The following is a 21,715-nucleotide window of genomic DNA, read 5'->3' on the forward strand; positions in this document are numbered from 1 at the left end:
ACAGTCATGTGAGTTTTGGCAAAATGCGTAATGGTAGCCACTGGTGAACTATTGTATTAGGCTCTGAGGATTGTTTAAAAAAATAAAGGCCCAGCTGTTAGCAGAATTTGTAGACTGACGGTTTGTACGTTTTCATTATTGTAATGCCATGTGGAACAATTCCACCATCTCCCCAAATTTTCCAGGGATGCTTCTTTATGGTCAGCTCCTCCCCTTCCTCCAAACCCATGCCAATCGCTCACCAGTCTCCATCCATAGGGTCTGTCTTTTTTTTTTTTTTTTCAGAATGTCACCTGAACGAAATCCTATAGTTCATAGCCTTTAAATCTGGTTTCTTCGATTTCGTATAATATATTGGCGGTTCTTCCATGTTACAGCAGTAATTTACTCCCCTCTGCTGCGAAGTCTCCCTCACCGTGCACAGATTCTCGTTTGTGGCTCCACTTTACAGTTGAAGTGCGTCTACACTTCCACAAATTTCCATGAACCTTCACATTTCTCCTGTTATTCAGGCTGGATAGCCTACCTGTGAAAACTACCTGTGAAAAGAAGAGAAACAACCCACCCAATAGTTTCACTTGCGACTCTTAAGAAAAATGTTTCTAAATTTCTCATGGACAAGAAGTTGTCCCAGAAGGTTAAAGCACAAAGCAACTGGAGAGTCGGCTTGCTCTCCTCACTGACCAAGCAGTTTCCAACCAAAGATGACATTCTTTTGCTATTACCTTTTCTCAAAGAATAATGTGTAACTTGATGGAGAAATAGGGTCTTTTGACCTTAGACTAGATCACCTCTTTATTTTATGGACGGCCTAGAACCTAGGAATGGGTTTTACATGTCTGAATGACTGAAAGATAATCAAAAGCAAGAGACTATTTTATGACAGGTGGAAGTGAGAAGAAGTGGAATGTCACTATCCTGACATGAAGCTTCATCAAGACACAGCGAGGACTGTTTGTTTGGAAATGGCCAATGGCTGCGTTCATGCCGCAGTGGCCCATCTGAGTATTTGCCCCTGAGATTGCATCGTTGACGAGGGCTAAAATATTTATCTTCTGACCCTTTAGAGAAAAGAAGCTTTGCCATCCTGGCTTTAAATTCGGGTATAGCATCATTTCCCATCCTCTTGTTTTCTTGATATTAGTCAATGAATTTCAGCCGGAAGCCCCGGCCGGCCCGACCTCTTTTCCTGGGACTACAGAAGCGAAAGGAGATACATGAAGTTTAGTGTTGATAAGGAGAAACTAGCCACTCAAACTTTCTAGTAACTCCTTGTACGTAGACAAACATTACAGATAGTTTGATGCCTCTGATATGGGCAAGGTGATCTTCGAAAAATAATTTTATTAAAATAAAATTTTGCTACTTTAGACTTTAGTTTGACAGTCTCATTTCATTGCCAAGGCTGGCCTCGAACCTGTGATCCTTCTGTCTCAGCCTCCTAAGTATCGGCATTACAGGCACGCACTACCACGCCTGGCTTAGGCTTATATTTTTATGGCTTTTCACTTCAGTTTTCCAGTAATTATTTTTTTACTGTATTTCACAAGTGTTTTAGTCTATAATTTATTGAAAAAGCAAAACTGGTCATTCCCCACAGGTAGCTTGAGAATCGCTTGGTATATTTAAAAATATATATATATGTTCTTGTTAATATGAAGGATGCAACCCATGCTTGGAAAGAAATGTCATTTTATGGACATTACCATTTTATTTTAATCGATGGCCATGATGTGGCCTGGTCAGTTGCCTAGCAAATCACTATACCTGGCCAGCGAGGGAGTCATTTTATTTTATGTTTCCTTGCGTTTAAGCAACTTGCAAATATCAAAGACTATCATGTGCTGCAGCGGGATGATGACAAAATCCAGTTTAAATGACTGAGACATCGCTGGGACATAATTTAAGGAGGGGAAAAAAACAGAAATCCTACAGAAACGTGTAGATTGAGTCGCTGTGCAACCAAATAGAAATGTCAGGATCTTCCTGCACTTAAGATGCAGGGACCGGCGCACTGAGGCACGAGAAAGTGATTTACAATTTGAAGGAAAACCAGCAGTAAAATAATTGAGAGCTGGAAAGCAATCTCACTCCTGCCAAATTGCTCTCCACCACGCACGCTCTATTTAGGGGCGATATTTGGAGACTTATATTTCGTTTGTGCATATTTTCCCTCCCCTGTGAATATTCTATCCTGTCAGATTAGGACTGCTCCTTTGCTGTGATCAGCAAAAGTGAGTATCAAGTTGCTCAGCCTTGAATTATGCCTGCAGCTTTCTAAATAGCAAAGGGATGATTTTCTCTCTTTTTGCGTAAAGAAAAGCTGGCTGTTAATGAGAACTTTCTTGGTCCCTAAATTGCCAAAATATAGGTTCCTTCCAAATAAGCTATAAGTTAAGCTTATGGGAGAAAAGACATGTGAAAGGACATTGGAAATTGTAAAGGTTTGGTAACATATTTGTCAATAACAAAACAGTTACTACTAGTACAATAACAATAACGTTATTATTATTATTATTATTATTATTATTATTATTATTATTATTATTCATGGTAGAGATTTAATGAGCCTCATCCTTGGGGCTGTTTCTGATTTTCTTTCCCTTGAAGTACTTATGGACCAAGGAGAACCTCCCTGTTTCCCTGGCAGTAACTACCTCTAGAAAGAATCTTATTGTTCATGGATTCGATGATAAAATGTCTGTTGTGCCATCGATTCCTTGCTTAGTTAGCTCGGAGTCCATAGATATTTGGTCATTACTTCATAATCTTGAGAAGCCAGTGATAAAATTTCTAATTACCTTAGAAGTTTGATTCTTATGCCATGCGTTTTGACCATGGAAACACATTTTTGACTTTTATACAAGGGCAGGAATTTAAATACCCAGAATATCTTTATGTTAAGATACCTGATAGACCACTAACTTTCACCTCTCTTGCCTTAATTAGAAAACATTTTTGGTTTGCTTACTAACCCCGCAGGTTCATTTTGATAATTGCTACATTTGAGTCTCAGGCACATTATGAATGAAAATCAAAATTCTAGTAATCTCCAAAGATAAGGCATAAAATACCTTTATTTTAGGGACAGATGGAGGCATTGGAAAATAAACAGGAAGAAACTATGCAAATCAGGCTAAAGCCAACAACATGTCTGTTTTAAATATAAAATTGGATCTAAGTCAGAGTTGATTATTCCCTGGGTAACTGGAGGATGACAGGGATGCAGGGAATTTTGGTTATTTTTTGAAAAGTTTATTTTATTGTTATGTAGATCATATTGAAAATGGCACACATTCAGACTGTGCTTGGTGCCCTCTCCCATTTCCCCTTCCCCCTCCCAACAGTGAGTGTCCAGGTTGACCATGCTACATTCATACTTTTACACATATTCAAATGTAGCTCCTCCATTAATCAACCTCAGCCTTCTTCCTCTCCTACCCTTCCATTTCAGCTTTGCTGAAAAATATCTACTGACTCACTCAACAACTTAGCAAGACCCTGTTTCAAAATAAAAAATAAACAAGGCTGCAGTAGTATACCTCAGAGGTAGAATGCACCTGGGTTCAGTCCCCAGTACCCAAAATAAAAAAAAAAACATATTTTTATACAATAACAAGCTGTACACTCTAAGATTGACAGACAGACTCTGGCTCTCCTGGGTAGTAGACATTTGACTGGTGTGAGCCAGGTCTTCCTAATATTGATTATCACTGACTACTATGCTTTTTCCCACCAAGTTTTAGTTTACATCCAGTGAGGCTGGAGGTCACCTCTTTGAGTTAAAAATAAATCTGCTTATGTCATGAACCTAAATCAGACTGAGGTTCTTCAGGGTCCTATGGCCAAGTAGGGAGATTGTAAGAACCTTAAATCATGTATGGTGCATTCGAAGTTTATATTACATGTGAGAGTGTATGGTCGCAGTGGTGCAAACACACGCACATATACATGCATGCACGCACGCATACACGTGTACATACTCATGCATGTCCATCTATACATCAGAAACCCTCGTACTTAAGGTGCTAAGGATTAATCAGCTAAAGAAAATAATCCTAGAAAACTGTGATGCATGCATAACTTAAATACTTTTACATATAGTATTTATATCTTATAGTCAAATATTGTACATGTGTACATCTATTTCCCTATTTTTGATAAAAAGTGCCCCCCATTGAGTGAGGATTCCCAGATGCTTTTGAGAAGCAGTAAGCTTCTCTTGAGTAGGGGGCCAATGATGGGAGCACCTGTGTCAACCAGGCTCTCCAAGAATCATCCGTCACATCCAGCTCAGGTCTGTGTAGACCGAGAGAGCAGGCAGACATCTGTGTACAATCTGCAGAATCAGTCCAGGCTCTCAAGATTGTGTTTGAAGAGCGTGATAGTTCTCTGCCCACACCTAACTTGACAGTGGTGTAATGTTTAGCCTTGCCCCTTTACCTAATCTTTCTAAGGGAGGGAACGAGTTTTTATGGAAATCAATCCTTTGACCTCCATCTTTCATGGGCTCACACAATGCTTTACCAGCTTTCATCGTATGAGACTTGCATAAATCAGCGATAACACAGCTGATACATGTGCAATTGAAGATTTCATGGGAGTTTCGTTAAGCCTAGTGAGAGTTTCCTGCTAGCTTCCCAGCCTTCAAATCCATTGGACTTCCGTCATTAAGTTTTGTAAAGAAAATAGTGGCTGTAGTTTTTCCAGTTTCTAGACAGATCAAAGTAAAATGGGTGATTAAAATAAAGTATTCCCAGAAAATAATAGATCCAGGTGATCTACATTATTTCACTAATCCAATATTAGACTTCGTCCTCTTTTTGTGCCTTTTTAAAATTTTACACACACATATTTTCCTGTTGTGTTGTAAGAAACCTCTGATCTTTTGCTAAATGCTAAAATTTTGATGAATAGTTGTTTGTTTTGGTTGTTGTAAGCACAGTATGGTCTTTGTTTCACAAGACTTAGCTCCCAAATTAGCATATATGAAGAAAAAGTATTTAAAGTTACCTTTGAGCATCCTAATTTATTTATATTCTTATGTATGTATGTATGTATGTATGTATGTATGTGTTTATTTATTTATCTATTTATTTATTTATTTATTTATTCATTTATTTATTTTGGTGGTACTTCTACCTCTGGGCTACACTCCCAGACCTATTTTATATTTTCTTTGGAAACAGGGTCTCTGAAGCCAGCGAGGCTGGCTTCGAACCTGCGTGATCCTCCTGTCTCCGCCTCCCAAGCGCGGGGATTACAGGCGTGCGCCACCACGCCCAGCGATTGAGCATCCTAATTTAAAAAGGCAGTGTAGCTAAGTTCAACACATTCTGTCTTGAGAGGCCTGGAACACCTGATTTTGTCATCATAATTGGAACAGATAAGACTGTGTTGAGTATCAGATGAAGTGGATTGGCTTGCTTTCAGAGAGTGTCTAATGAAATATAGGTTTACTAAAAAACTAAGGTAAAAAGGATGATTATACCATGAAAGCAGACTCATGGGACTTGGCAGTTGTGTCCCTCACCTACGACATTAAAAAGCACATTGGCTGGTGTTATTTATAAATGTGTTTTCTTTCCTTTGGGATGAGATAAATGTTAGCCTTCTGAGAATATGAGGTCAGAAATTTATGCTTCTGTGAGTGGTATTGATTAATGGTTCAGAAGAGAAACTCAATGAAATAGGAGTAATATTTATTCATGGTGATCAATTAAATTATTTGTCTAAGTTAAAAAAATAACTACTGTGTGTAACTCTCAATTTGACATGAAGTGACCGAAGAGATGCTGAGTCTACTGCATAATATGTTGGTTATTCTCTTTCTTTCTTTCTTTCTCTTTCTTTCTTTCTTTCTTTCTTCCTTCCTTCCTTCCTTCCTTCCTTCCTTCCTTCCTTCCTTCCTTTCTTCTTTCTTTCTTTCTTTCTTTCTTTCTTTCTTTCTTTCTTTTTTGTGGTATTGGGAGTGTAACTCAGGGGCTTTTCTACCTCTGAGCTACATTTCCAGCCCTATTTTTGATTCTTTATTTTGAAACAGGGTCTCACTGAGTTGCAAAGGGCCTCACTAAATAGTAGTTGAGGCTGTCTGCAAACCACGATCCTTCTGTTTCAGCCTACCAAATGCTATAATTTTAAGTTAACCTATATGCTGTAAATGGGTTTTATGCTTAAATGAAAAGGAACAGATTTTTTTAAAAAAGAAATGTCTGTTCCCTTTTTACTTCACACAGAACATATTCAATAATTTTAAATAGTTAAAATAAAATTTCAGTGGAAAATCTTTGCTTACAATTTTTTTTCAAGCCAATAAGTGTCCTATCTGTATTATTTAACTTGGTATTCCAAAAAAAAAAAAAATAACTTCACTCTTTTAGATGTTTACCACCTAATTCGTGGGTGGTCACATTGCTGATTAGAAAATGGACTGAATTCTACATGTGATTCCTAACATGGACCTAATTCTTCAAACATTAAATTCTTAAAAAATTGTTGCATTTGGATTACTGGGCCCAACACTATGGGGGATGGAACCCAAGGACATTCTACCTCTGAGTTACACCCCAACCCTATTTTTTATTCTTTATTTTGAAACCGGGTTTCACAGAGTTGCAAAGGGCCTCACTAAGTAGCTGAGGCTGTCTGCAAACAGTGATCCTCAGGTCTCAGCCTCCCAAATGCTGGGATTACAAGTATGCGCCACCACCCCACCTGGTCCAACACTTTTTATTTCAGGCTTATCCTTTGCTCTTTTTTTTTTTTTTTCAGCACTGGGGAGTGAGCTCAGGGACATTCTACGTTCAAGCTACACCACTAGCACTATTTATTTTTCATTTTGAATCAGGGTCTCACTAATTTGCGGACAGACTAAGTAGCTGAGGCTGGCTGGGAACTTGCGATCCTCCTATCCCAACCTCTCAAGTACTGGGATTGCAAGCATGCACCACTACACTCAGGCCTTATCCTTAAAATGTGGGCTTCTTAATTTTATTGCCATCTTTATACCTCTTAATAAAAAGGTAGCATTTATATTTCCCATATGAGAATATCAAGCTTGTTTTTAGGGCCTGCACTTTAGTCATATATTTTCTTCTTCTCCTCCTCCTCCTCCTCCTCCTCCTCCTCCTCCTCCTCCTCCTCCTCCTCCTCCTCCTTCTCCTTCTTTGTCTTTTGAGGTACTGGTGATGGAAGCCAGAGCCATTCTACTTCTGAGTTACATCCCCAGCCCTATTTTATTCTTTATTTTGAAAAAGGTCTCACTAAGTTGCGGAGGGCTTCACTAAGTAGCTAAGGCTGGCTGCAAACCTGAGATCCTCCTGTCTCAGCCTCCCATGTACTAGGATTACAAGCATATGCCACCACCCCTGGCTAGCCATATATTTTCAAAGCACAGTAATGGACAGAAAAATATAGGTTCCCATTAATAAACTAATAGCTGTTAGCCTTCAAAATAGAATTGCGGTTCATATCCATATTTGATTTCCCTGGGTAGACAACCACAAAAGTTTTTAAAATTTTTTCATCTATGACCAATTTTCTTCATTCATGATACTTTAACTGGAGTTTATTTTTAAAGTTAAGACAAATTTGAGAATGCAACATTTGATACTTTTGAGACTGCAGCCCCTGAGGTATACAACTTGAATTTTAGGAGTCAGCATTGCAATCTGACTTAGATTTCAGAGTCTGGGCTTGGAGTGGGACTGCCTGGGATCTGAGATATTTGTTCATTCCCTCTCTGCCTGCTGAAATTGTCTCATCTGTAAATGGACATATTGCTAGTATTTGCTTTATGGAGTTATTAGGAAGCTTAGGTGAATTAGTAAGCCTAAAGTACTTGAATCAGTATTCATATGCCCTAGGTTCTCAATAAATTATTATTATTATTATTATTATTATCATCATCATCATGTCAACTTGTATAGATGAGCATTCACTCTGGTCCTTCACCTCCTCCCTCCTCTCCCCTCACAGGTGGCCCCAGCCATTAAGGAGAGGATGATGAAGAAGGGGAGCCTCATGCTGGGCTACCAGCCCCATCGGGGGAAGGTCAACTTCTTCCGCCAGGTCGTGATCAGCCCGCAAGTGAGCCGGGAGGACATGGACTTCCTCCTGGATGAGATAGACCTCCTGGGCAGGGACATGTAGCTGTGGCTTTTAGGCCCCCAGGGGCACGGAGCCTGGCCTGGGGAGAATATCTGAAGACAAAAAGTAGATTATAGCCCTTCCGATGAAAAATAGGAAACACTCCCCGTCCAGGCACAGCAAAACCAAAACACTAAGCAGATGGAATTTAGGCCTCCTTTGCTGCTGGGACTCTACTGTTGCCTAAAGGTAGACACAGCCTTGAAGAAAGCTTAGTGACTACTTTGCTCTTTAAGGAATTTAAATTAATAGTTTAAAGCAATGGTTCCAAAGCATGGTCTCTCTTACAGCAGCATTCGTATCTCTGGGGAACTGATAAAAACGCAGACGCTCACGGCGAGTGTCACATCCAACCAACTGAATCAGAAACTCTGGGGTCAGTGCCCAGGATTCTGTGTTTTCATCAGAATCGGTGATTCTGATGCATATAAAATCTGAGAAGCCCTGGCTTAAGAAAAAAGCTTGTATTGATTAAATAACCAGTCTGATGTTTGGTTAGCAAAGGGATATCTAATTTCAGTAGCCCCTGAGCCATACTTTGAAAAATACAATGGCGGCATTTTAGAACAAGTGTTTAAAGGCATCGATATCATGTCAAAACTATTTTTTTAAGAGAGACTGCATAAAATTATAAAGATAATATGTTTTACGTAGGTTGAGTATTTATTCTCCTAAGTTAACATTAACCATTATCCTGATTTATCTGAGTTAGAGATTAGGATTTAAAAAACACACTTTGCAGTGTGCCTGACTTTTTAATCAATGAGCAACAATCCCAACTCACTTCCTAAAATCACCTGTGTTGTTAGCCGGGAGTAGACATTTCATATGTCTGTAATTTTCTTTTTTGTTTTAGGGGCCCATTTCTTGTCTTGTTCTCTGCCTTGTAGGGTATAACCAGAACTAAGTCCAGGGTTGTACAACATTCCCATTCCCAAACTTTACAATGTCAGCGTAGACTATTAAGTGGGTTTCTATTGGGCAGAGAATCTGGGAATCAGAGGTCTTTCTTCCACTTCTTCTGGGAGTGGATGATTGTGTCTGACCCTAGTCTTCGGTTTCTAGGAGTGCTTTATTTGATGAAGTAGACAGAATGCAGCGATGTGGGTGTAGAGTTACAGCTCTGTTTTGAAAGGTGGATGAAGAACGTTCAGGAGTTAGACTTAGCAAATGCAATAACCTTTTCATACGTCATCATTAACTCATGCCATTTACATTTTGAGAAGCAGATGTGTACTGCTTTGCTTTTATTACATATTTTCATTTTGGTGTGCATGGTTTCTCAGTATCTCCTTTGGTTACAATATTTTGAGCTTTTTCTGAATTATTTCACATTCTGTGAGCATACATGTGTATTTTACATCTCTTGCCGCTTTTTGTAATGTCAACACACCATATTCCATGTGTGCAGTAACTTGGATTCATGAAATAAAAAGCAATATAAGTGCACTTAGTGTGTTGACATTTCTTTTCCAATCACCTCCTTTTTTCTGAGTTATACCGATACATTTTAGAAGTGAACTTGACTCGTTGACAGTTGAACAATCGAGGAAGCAAGTTGGAAGCAGTGTGAATTTTAATGAACACCTTGAATAAAATGGAAAAAGCAGTTTTGGCCAAATGTAGATTTATCTTTTGTATATTCTTTCTTCTTCTGGGCACAGCTTTTCTCCTACTGTGTCTGATTATGACAAGTGTCAATTTCTTGATCAGTAGAAAAAACTACTATAGATATTTTGAAAATTCACTTCTCTTTTTCTTGAAATGTTTGGATATACCATACTCAATCAGGTATTTGACTGAATGGTTATAAAAAAAAAACTATTTGTGAAAGGGTGGTTATAATCCAGTCATTCATTTCTTTACTAAAATATTCACATACACCTGCCTGTAGTGTTCCAGTTGATGATCTTAGGTGCTGGAGATAAGCAGTGAATTAAATAAACATAACTCTTGATCTTCTCAACTTTTCATTCCAGTGGAGGCAGTTAAGATTTAAATATATAATAATTCTAGCCTGGTGTGGTGGCGAACTCCTGTAATCCCAGTACTTAAGTTCAGGACCAGCCTCAGCAACTTAGTGAAACCCTCAGCAACTTAGCTAGACCCTGCTTCAAAATAAAAAAAAAATTAAAAAGGGTTGGGGGGTGTAGCTCATAGAAAGAACACCCAAGAAGACCCATGGGTTCAATCTCTAATACCAACCAAACAAACAAACAAAAACAAAACCCAACTCTCATTCATATATATATATATATATATATATATATATATATGTTTGTTTGTTTGTTTTTATATAAAACAAGTCAAGTGATGTATGTATTTTGAAGAAAAAGAGATAAACAGATTGTGGTAGTGAGGGGGGCGAACTTACACAAAATGGTTGCTTAGGTCACACTGACTTGACATTTGAGTGGAGACTTTAAGGAGTGAGATAGTCTTGTGCGTAGTTGGGTATGGATGCTCCAGAAGGAGGACCCAGTTAGTCAGAGGCCTGAGGAGCTGCATACATCCATGTCCAAGGACCAGCAAGGAGCTGTGGCTAGTATAAACTATAGGGTAAGTGGTAGATGTTATAATCAGATGTACTCAATAGTCTATTTCACAGGGTTCTGTAAGCAGAGTCCTATTGGAAACACACAGGAGAATTTGAAAAAGGGTATCCATGCAATTTCTCCTGTATTTTAGAAGGAGCGTGCTGATTACAATTTGGAACATAGTGTAAACATGGGTAAGAGTATACTCAGGAACACCAAGTGGGACACAGTTTTGATAATTCAACCAAGAAAGTTTGGTGGTTTATACTAGATTTATAATGAAAGCAGTGGTGATAGAGACCTGGCTCTAGATGCATTTAAAGGTACACTTGATGGGGTTGATTAATGGAGGAGACTGGTAAAAGAGAAGTGAGAAATTAAGGATAGTTCCACATGATTTTGGGCTGGTCAACTATTAGAAAGTTGCCGTTTAGTGAAGCAAGGGCCATAAGAAAAATACTGTAACTTTTTCCAGCCATGCAACATTTGAATTGTCTATAAATCAGCAACCCCCCAGTGATTTATAAGTAATTAGTAATGAGTCTCAGCTTCAGGGGGAAAGTTGGGGCTGAAGATACCAGTCTTATGACCCATCAGCATACAGATAGTTTTTCAGATGAGATAGGGTGATGGCACATAGACAGTATTTGTAGATAAAAGAAACAAGCCCAGGACTGAGCCCTGGCATGGAACATCAGTTCATGACAAGGTAGAACCACAAAGACCCCTGAAGACGAGCCACCGTGAAGCAGAGGAAGACCTATGAGAGACAGAGTGAAGATACATTATTTTTTAGGAAGGAGGAAGGGACCAGTCACATCAAATGCTGCAGATGTAAGCCTTGAGTTTTACTTTGGAATTGGCAGTGTAAAGGCCATTTGTTTGCCTGTTAAAATTTTATTTGCTAGGAGCAAGCACTTAGAATATAATTTCAGTGTTTTAACAATCATCAGAATTTATTCAATCAAAAGTCTGAAATTCCTCTTCTGATCTTTGATTCTTAACAATAGTTCTTAGATCAGGTAGGAGTTATTATTACCCCCTAATCACAAACTGGGAACCTGTGACTTGGTCTATAAAAATTATCTAAAATGTCACCCTACCAAGTGGTATTCCAAGAGTCATCTGAATCCAACTCATCTGGGGCCCACAATTTTGCCTTTTCTCTTTGCTGGCAGCTCTGTATAGAGGAAAGACCAATCCTAGCCCTCTGGCTGGGCTTGACTGCCAGTTACTTGGCAGAAAAAAGCATCAGGAACTAAGTTGGGTTCAGAAAGCAATAATTATATCATACTTCCAGGGCACCTTTCTCAAACTAGGACACAGGAATTTTTCTTTCTGCTTTTTGCCATTGAAGATGTAGGACACAGCGGTATAAAAAGGACCCTTTGAGTTAGAGTATTAAGAAATTTTCACAGGGGATAAAATGGAGGTAAGAATAATAATTTCCAAGTATTTTTCCATTGCTTTGTCTTGCTGAACTTTTCTGAGCTCTACAACCACATACAGAAAGGATCATTTGATGTATTAATTGGCCTTTTCATCACTATGACAAAATACCTGAGAAAAATCACTTTTTTTTTTTTTGGTGGTACTGGGAGTGGAACCCAGAGGCTTTCTACCTCCGGGCTATACTCCCAGACCCATTTTATATTTTATTTGGAAACAGGGTCTCACTAAGTTGCTGAGAGCCTCACTAAGTAGCTGAGGCTGGCTTTGAAACTGCGCGATCCTCCTGTCTCAGCCTCCCAAGCGTGGGGATTACAAGAGTGCGCCACCACGCCCGGCAGAAAAATCACTTTAAAAAGAAAAAATTGTTTTAGTTTATGATTTCAAAGGCTTCAGTCCATGGTTGCCTAGTTCCACTGATTCTGGACCTATGTCAAGGCAAGAGATCATGATGGGTTGGGCAGAGCTGATCATCTCATAGAGAGAGAGGGAGAGAGAGAGAGAGAGAGAGAGAGAGAGAGAGAGAGAGAGAGAGAGAGAGAGAGGAAAGAAGAAGAAAAAGAAGAAGAAGGAGGAGGAGGAGGAGAAGGAGAAGAAGAAGAAGAAGAAGAAGAAGAAGAAGAAGAAGAAGAAGAAGAAGAAGAAGGAGGAGGAGGAGGAGGAGGAGGAGGAGGAGGAGGAGAAGAAGGAGAAGAAGAAGGAGGAGGAGGAGGAGGACGAGGAGGAGGAGGAGGAGGAGGAGGAGGAGAAGAAGAAGAAGGAGGAGGAGGAGGAGGAGGAGAAGAAGACTTACCTCCTGCAATTTCCATCACCTCTAATGGTCCGTTCAGCTACAGATCCATCAATGGGTTACGCCATTGATAAGGTCAGAGCCTTCATAATCCAATCACTTCTTTAAAAAACTACCTCTAGACAAGGCTGCATGGTGGACCAAGCTGCAACATATGAGCCTTTGGGGGAACATTCCAGATCTAAACCATAACACTTTCCAAGTCCATAAGAGTGTTCCCAAAACACCCCGAACTCAGCATGTCCATAACTGACTCATGATTTCTTGCCCCCAATCCAAGGTCTTTCCCCAACCCTGTTCCTTCATCTATGTTCTTCTGTCTCAGTGAATAAGATCATTTTCTGTCTAATTAGGCAAACCCCAGATTTACTTATGATGCTTCATACCTCAGTCTCCCTGTCCCCCCCACTTGAGTCTCTTGATGATCACGGGCTGGCGCTGACTTGATCAAGATATTGAACAGATGTTGGCAGCAGGTCTGGGTTCTCAGGAGCCGGAAGGCAGTAGAAGACTTTAACTGAAATGCAGAAATCAGCAACAACACCAGGCTTTATACCTCAGGAAAAGCATAGCTCCAGTGCTGCAGCGGCCAAGTCTAAACAATCAGGTCCAGTTACGGAAGATGAGAAATAGGCAGCGTTAACGGCCTGAAAGTGATACTTGACTTCAAAGTCAGATCAAATTGGTACCAAGGTCACTGCTATGAAAGCTACCTGGTATTTGAGTCTCACCTTACAGGCTGGCAATCGAACCTGATGCCTGCCGACTGCACTATTCCAAAGGACCGATGTCAGAGTGCATGCTTAGGAGTAAAGGGATTCGTGGGAGACTGATGCAAATCTTGGATTCTCCGTAAATGGAAAAAAGGGTTATTACTAGGGGAATGTGAAAGGGAGAGAGCGCAGTAGATTAGTGGGCGAGTGAGTCTGGATGAGTAAGTAACTTGCAACAAGAGGGATGCAATACAATTCAGAAAATGAAAACAAGCCAGCGGCCGGGCCCTGCCATTTCATATGAAGACTGAATAAGAACTAGGTCACCCGCAGATGTGCTAGCTGCCATATTCTGTAAAGTGCCCAGTAATTGGGAGCCAGTGATTGGCATTTGTGCTGCCACTGCTGATGGCGGAGTCCAAGCAGGCTCAGTGTTTTGAGTTGCTGCCTGTTGTACTAATAGCTGAATGTCTTAAAGCCTTGGGCCAGATCCTTCATGAGTGGATTGCCTTTGGTTTTTATTTTCAAGGTAAAAATAATAAAAGAAATCCAATAAACAGTTATCAAAGTGTGCCCAATTAGCCAGGCGTGGTGGCGCACGCTTGCAATCCCCGCGCTTGGGAGGCTGAGACAGGAGGATCGCGCAGGTTCGAAGCCAGCCTCAGCTCCTTAGTGAGGCTCTCAGCAACTTGGTGAGACCCTGTTTCCAAATAAAATATAAAATAGGTCTGGGAGTACAGCCCAGAGGTAGAAAGCCCCTGGGTTCCACCCCCAGTACCACCAATAAAAAATAAGGCAGGGGTTATAGCTCAGAGGTCTAATGCCTCTGGGTTCCACCCCCAGACCTGCAAAAAAAAAAAAAAAAAAAAAAAAAGTGTGCCCAATTAAGAACAACAGCTCAGCTAGGCATGATGGTACATGCTTATAATCCCAGTACTTGGGAGGCTGAGAGAGGAAGATCACAGGTTCAAGACCGGCCTCAGGAACTTAGCAAGGCCCTCAGCAACTTTAGGGAGATCCTGTTTGAAAATAAAAAAATAAATAAAATAAGAAAGGTCTGAGGGTATAGCCCAGAGGTAGAATGCCCTGGAGTTCAATCCCCAGTACCAAAAATAAATAAGTGAATGAATGAATAAGTCAGTAAATAAGCAAACAGTCGCTGCAATAGTAACTTTGGAGCCCACTAAGACTTTCATTGCTTGCTATTGATTTTCCTTAATTTGAATAGTAATTGTCCCTGAAACCCCCTTTCCCTCTTTTCCACCAAAATAGCTATTAAATCCTAAAAATGAGGGGAAGAACACTCCACGTTGGTCACTCTGGATCACAGGATTCAGGCACCATTTATTTATATCTATTTATTTATTTATTTATTTTTGCGGTACTGGGGATGGAACCTAAGGGCATTCTACCTCCGAGCTACACCTCCAGCTCTATTTTTTATTCTTTATTTTGAAAATAGGGTCTCACTGAGTTGCAAAGGGCCTCACTAAGTAGCTGAGGCTGTCAGCAAACCGCGATCCTCCTGTCCCAGCCTCCCGAATGCTGGGATTATAAATATGTGCCACCGCTCCCGGCTTTAAGCACCTTTTGGATCATACAAGGTTTGTGCGTCAATTTCTGTCCTGGTGGAGAGATAACCTGAGGGAACTTCAGGGTGAATCAGGGCCTTGATCTGGACCAGGTCAAGCTCCTAGTGGCTCCCCAGGAATCTGAAGGCCAGTTCCAAGTCCTAAGAAAAAAACAACAACAAAAAAGTTACCCATAACATGCTGGGATGAAAAGATTAATCCTTTGACCTCACAGAGTCAATTAAAAACTAAGTGGATAAGATATGGAAATAGAATTGAGTTGTCTTTTAAACGCATGCTAGTAACAAGACACTTACCCACACTATTATTTAATTAATTTTTACCGCAATTCTGAAAAGGATCTTTCATAATGGTATTTAAGTCCTGTATCCAAAACAATGTCCAGGTAGTAAACTAATAGGTTCTGGTGGTGCAGTAGCAACCATTCAGTGACTGTACTTCCATTCCTGAAATAGGGTTGCGTGAGTCTCAAGTGTAAGGTCTGGCGATACCACCTGAATAGAGACACTCGGGGCTTCCTTGCTTTCATTAAAGTTTGTGATGAGGTTTGGGAGATCTATAGACAATCTCCTTCTAACCATTGGAAACTAGTGATACTCAAAAGAATCTAGTTAATAAGACCTCCAAGGTTGACTTAGGTTAATTAATAACATCTGAGACCTGAAGAGAAAAAAAAAATTGTATGAGAAGTAAGGCTTGGCGTAGCCTCTTATCAGTTCAGGTCAGGTTTAGAAGCAAAATATGCTAGGAAATTTATTTAGATTGCCTGAGCTTTTGCAGGTGATACAGAACATAAGGAATTTCGGACTTGTATCAATCCCAACAATAAGCACTCAGCCTACCACGTTGTTTTCTTTTGAACATCTCTTCAGTGTCTTCAGCTGGGAAGGGCTGTTCTATCAGGCCCAGGAGATTTAGGAAGCGGTCAAACTCAGACTCAAGAAAACTGTGAGATAGAAGCCTGGTTCCCTTTATTATACTGGGGGGTATGCAATGCTCGTTAAAGAGCCTCTTATGTTCTTTTAGAGCAGGATGTGAACCGTTCACTCTTATGATGAAAAGAATAATCATTTGGTACTTCTTGACTTTCTTTGAAGCACCAGAAAGATGGAATGAGACGACATCCTTCTCCAGGGAAGGCTTGAAGATTAAGCTGACTAGTTATTTGGTTACTAATGAGTTAGGCTCAGAATTGACAGGCTACTAAAATCTATTGAGGAAAAAAACAGAGATTAAGAAAGGCAAAACGTGGATGGTGTCCAGTTCCTCGGACTTATAGGGATGACAGTCGGGCCGGTCAGTCTTTAGAGCAGAGGGTGCCTGCCTAATGCTCCTTGGCAGGATCTTGAAGAAGTGCTGGCTCCACTGGAAGGCCGCGGGGATGGTGAGTCTGGAGTGTCAACTTAACTGGATCATGAGATACCTAAGGTGATGTGACGTTGAGTGTGTTGGTGAGACAAATTGTTTCTGCAATGGCAGGTTGAAGGGGAAGTCCTGCCCTGAATGTCAGCAGCAGGGCTTTGATACGTGAAGGAACTGGATACAAGAAGGAGAAAGCCCTGAGAAGGTATGTGTGGTTCTTCCTGAAGAAAGCACATCTACTCTCCTAGGAGAGATCGGCCTTCAGCTCTTTGAACTCTTATCACCATCTGGGTTCCACCCAAAAGTAAAAAATAAAAAATAAACACTAGAGAAGGCGTGGTGATCATATAGTTCCCTTGTACGGATGAAGTACTGAAACTCATATTTTAGGTGTGAAATACCTAAAACTGGTTTTAAAACATTGCCCTGGCCGGGCGTGGTGGTGCATGCTTGTAATCCCTGCACTTGGGAGGCTGAGACAGGAGGATCGCACAGGTTTGAAGCCAGCCTCAGCTACTTAGTTAGGCTCTCAGCAACTTATTGAGACCCTGTTTCCAAATAAAATATAAAATAGGTCTGGGAGTATAGCCCGGAGGTAGAAAGCCTCTGGGTTCCACCCCCAGTACCAAAAAGAAAAAAAAAAACCAAAACAAAAAACAAACAAACAAACAAAAAAACCATTGCCCTCAAATTCTTGATCACTTCTCCCAGTGAGTGATAAGGGACTAGGTCCCCTTTGAATTTGGGGGACTTACAATTGCTTGGTTCCACAGAATATCAAAGTGATGAGACGGGGGAGATGAGGCTGGATCATAAATGTCTATGCAGAAGCCAGACACCATGGTAGAACCCTATTGTTCTAACACGGTCAGCCGAGAAGGCCACACCAGGTGTCCTGGGTGACAGCCCCAACTGGACTACCTGATTTAACTGTCAGAGTGAGGCACCTGGAAAGCCCAGCTCAGCAGAGCCATCAGGCAGTTTCAGGCCAGCTGACATCCGGTAGCAATGGCAGACGGGACTCTAAGGGAGAAGGATCCAGCCGACCCCTCCTCCAGCTGCTGATTCAGAAACCTGAGCAAAAGAAAGTGATTCCTTTGAGCCGCTAAACTTTGTACCTAAGATAGCAAGAATTTCCAACGCCATGAAGCTGAGATTAGTAACAGAACTTGAGCTAGCCCCCCAACTTCCTGTTCTCCCCTGGGGTATTTCCATGGGCCAAAGTAATGAGATGGGACACTGGAACAAGACAAATGTATGTATTTTCATGGTCTTAGTTTATTTATAACTTTGTCATGAGGGTTATATTTTGTAATACACTTTGAGTACGGTGGCCCAATCCTTACTTAACATTGTGTTAGGTCTCTTTAGCCAGAGGGTAGCATCCAAGAAGAACCCAAGGAATGGGGAAAGAATTGTCAGCTACTTCTTATGTTCCCAGAGAGCAAAAATTAAAACTACTAGAAAGATGATAAATGTGCAAAAAATATTAAGTCAGTGAGATGAATGATGATCCTTAAGTGGTGTTTTAATTATTACACAGTGCAAACATCACCGTTTTTTCAAGACAGAAAATGAAATCAAGTACCATTTGTGAAGTTGTCATTTTTAGTCATTTTCACTCGTTTTTGAGAAAGTCTCAAATGAATGAAAGTTATAAACTTGGGATCTTTTCATCTTAGAATTCGCAGGAGGGGAATTGATTGAATGCTATCCGTCAAAGAGAAATGTCCATGTCCTAACCCCCAGTTCCCGTGGATGTGACCTTCTTTTAAAAAAAAAAAAGTCTTTATAGATATAAGTTAAGGATTTTGAGAGGAGCTCATCCTGGATCAGCCAGGTGGGGCCTAAATCAAATGACAAATGTCCTGGCAAGGAATCACAGAGAAGAGGATAAAGTGATGTGAGTGGAGCTCGTGACTGGAGTGATGTGGCTAGAAACCAATAAACGGTGAGCGATACCTGGATCCTACAGAGGCTAGAGAAATCTAGGCTGAGATTCCAGTCTGGATCCTCCCTACAGCCTTGGAGGCAATTCAGCCTCAACACACCTTGCCTTTAGAATCCTACCCTCCTAAACACTGAGACAATAACATCTTGTTTTATTTATTTATTATGTATGTGTCATTCATTCATTCATTCATTCATTTATTTATTTAGCATCGCTGGGCATGGAACCCAGGGACATTCTACCTCCAAGCTACACTCCCAGCCCAATTGTTTTTCTTTTCCCTTCTACCTCCGGGCTACACTCCCAGACCTATTTTTATACTTTTTTTATTTGTAAACAGCGTCTCTTAAGCCAGCACCGCGATCCTCCTGTCTCCGCCTCCCCAGCGCAGGGATTACAAGCGTGAGCCACCACGCCGGGCTCTTTTGTCTTTTAAACAAGATCTCACTAAGTTGCAGAAAGCCTCACTAAGTAGCTGAGGTCATTCATGAATCTGGATCCCTCTGTCTCAGCTTCCCAGGTACTGAGATTACAAGCGTGCACCCCCACGCCCTGCATCTTGTTGTTTTATTTTTATTTTTTTTAGATTTTTTTTTTTTTATGGTACTGGGGTTCCTGGAAGCCCTTCTACCTCTGGGCTACACTCCTAGACCTATTTTTAAACTTTTTTATTTGGAAACAGTGTGTCTTAAGTCAGCGTGGCTGGCTCCAAACCAGCGCGATCCTCCTGTCTCCACCTCCCAAGCACGGGGATTACAAGCGTGCGCCACCACGCCCCGCCATCTTGTTTTAAATCACCAAGATTGTGGTGATTTGTTACAGAAGCCCTAAGAAGCTAATACAAATTCACTAAGATTTGTATGGGAAGAGGGAGAGCAAGGCCATCCCCTCTCATGCATAGCAGTGGTGGCCAGTCCTCTGTGAACATACAGGAAGACAGCCTTCAGGCTCACACTAGGAGCTTCTCTGCAAAATCCAGGCATTTGTTTTAGCTATAAGGTATTTTATTCCCAGAGACATTGCTGATTAGCACATCCTGGTGACATGCTATTTGTATGCATCCGTCTCCTCAGCTGGATCATGGGCCAAGAGACTTCATTTCTTTCATGAATAAGAAAGTATTGGAAGACCATGACATGTTCCACTCTGTGCAAGGTGCTGGGATAAGATGCTGAATAAACATACTTCTTCTTTAAGATGCCGGCAGATATCAGATAGTGCACTGCCTAACCATAAATGGAGAAAATAATATCTACCTTGTAAAGCTTAGGATGACTTGCATATTTTTATGTCAGACATAACATGGGTATTTCAAAATGCCAGTGATGTTACCCATGGATGAGTGTCTAATGTCTCAGGAAAGTTTATACCTGTGTTAATGACATTTGAATATATCTTCACGTGTATTTACTTATTTGATTTCTTTTTTTCTAGCTTCCTAATATAGATAGGACAGGGATAATTGACAGAGGAGGCAAAAGAACAAGAGACCAAAATCATAGAAGAAGGAAGTGGTGGGGGAACGAGGACCAAACCCAGAGTTTCCTCCCAGCTGCTCTCTCTTCGCCACTGTAGCCCTGCCCGGGCCTGGATAAAATAGCCCCCTTCAAGATAAGGGGTGGTCTGCTTACTGTTACATGACAAACATCACTTATCTTCCTCAAGAGTCTATTTTTGTGTGTGTGTGTGTATGTGGTGGTACTGGGGTTCCTGGAAGCCCTTCTACCTCCGGGCTACACTCCCAGACCTATTTTTGTACTTTTTTATTTGGAAACAGGGTCTCTTAAGCCAGCGAACGCGGCTGGCTTCGAACCTTCGCTAGCCTCCTGTCTCCGCCTCCGCGCAGGGATTACAAGCGTGCGCCACCACGCCCGGCCTGAGTCTATTTTTATTTATTTATATTTTTTGCAGTACTAGGGATGGAACCCAAGGGCATTCTACCTCTGAGCTACACCTCCAGCCCTATTTTTATTCCTTATTTTGAAACAGAGTCTCACTGAGTTGCAAAGGGCCTCACTAGGTAGCTGAGGCTGTCCTCGAACCGTGATCCTCCTGACTCAGCCTCCAAAATGCTGGGATTACAGTGTGTGCCACCATGCCCAGCTCCTCAACAGTCTATTTTACCCAAAGATTTTGGGGTGAATTATCTCTTTAAAATATCATATCAACACAGCAGCAGCTTCCCTTTAGGGAATGCAAACAATAACAATACCTAATATTAATGCACCAGTCTCTAGTCTCACCTTTTTTTGTGGTACTGGAGATTGAACCCAGGGGCACTCTACCTCTGAGCTACACCCTCAGCCCTATTTATTATTCTTTATTTTTATTTATTTATTTATTTATTTATTTATTTTTGTACTGGAGGCGGAACCCAGGGGCTTTCTACCTCCGGGCTATACTCCCAGACCTATTTTATATTTTAAACAGGGTCTCACTAAGTTGCTGAGAGCCTCACTAAGTAGCTGAGGCTGGCTTCGAACCTGCGCGATCCTCCTGTCTCAGCCTCCCAAGCGCGGGGATTAGAAGCGTGCGCCACCACGCCCGGCTTATTATTCTTTATTTTGAAACAGGCTCTTACTAAGTTGCAGAGGGCCTCACTAAAAAGCTGAGGCTGGCCGCAAACCTGCGATTCTCCTTTCTCAGCCTCCCAAGTGCTGGGATTACAAGCCTGTGCCACCACGACGGCTTATTCTAACCAGTTTCCAAACAGCTTTCCCATGTGAGTTCTATCATTAGCACCATCCCACACATTAAGGAATCAGGACATCAAAGCAGGTGAAGGGGCTTACAGATAGTCACACAATTAAGGGAGAAGGGCTGGGATCTGGACTCATGGAGCCTGGCTCTTAGGGCTTCAATTTTAGCCATTTTGTGATGAACACTTAGACTTCCCTATGAATATTTTGATGCCCCTAAGGTACCAGAGCTACAGCTATTTTATTCTGTGGATTTCCTCTTGTGGACAGTGTACCAGTATTGGGAACAGCCTAGGAAGATTTGGGAAAGCTATGATTATTAATATATTTCAAAATAGTTGTGTCAAAATGGCGGTAGACATGGGTAAAGGAAGGACTTGATTTCTGCCTAAAACAGGCAGCTATTCCAATGTAAATTAACCTAGCTCAAAGTAATTAACCAGTCAATAGGAGGGGAGAACTAGGCCTTCTCTA

General features: G+C 41.0%; 1 protein-coding gene across 1 annotated transcript in view; it reads left to right on the plus strand.

Annotated features, from left to right (window-relative positions):
* The window catches only part of GADL1 (glutamate decarboxylase like 1), a gene marked incomplete at both ends in the record, with an annotated part of 148,980 nt that extends 140,829 nt beyond the window's left edge, over positions 1–8,151 (plus strand). The window contains 1 exon segment of the mRNA XM_080715344.1: positions 7,978–8,151. Coding sequence (XP_080571470.1) covers positions 7,978–8,151 — 174 coding nt within the window.
* Positions 8,152–21,715: the final 13,564 nt, after the last annotated feature.

The sequence above is a fragment of the Muscardinus avellanarius genome (assembly GCF_963383645.1).
Source record: "Muscardinus avellanarius genome assembly, chromosome: 18".
Taxonomy (NCBI): domain Eukaryota; kingdom Metazoa; phylum Chordata; class Mammalia; order Rodentia; family Gliridae; genus Muscardinus; species Muscardinus avellanarius.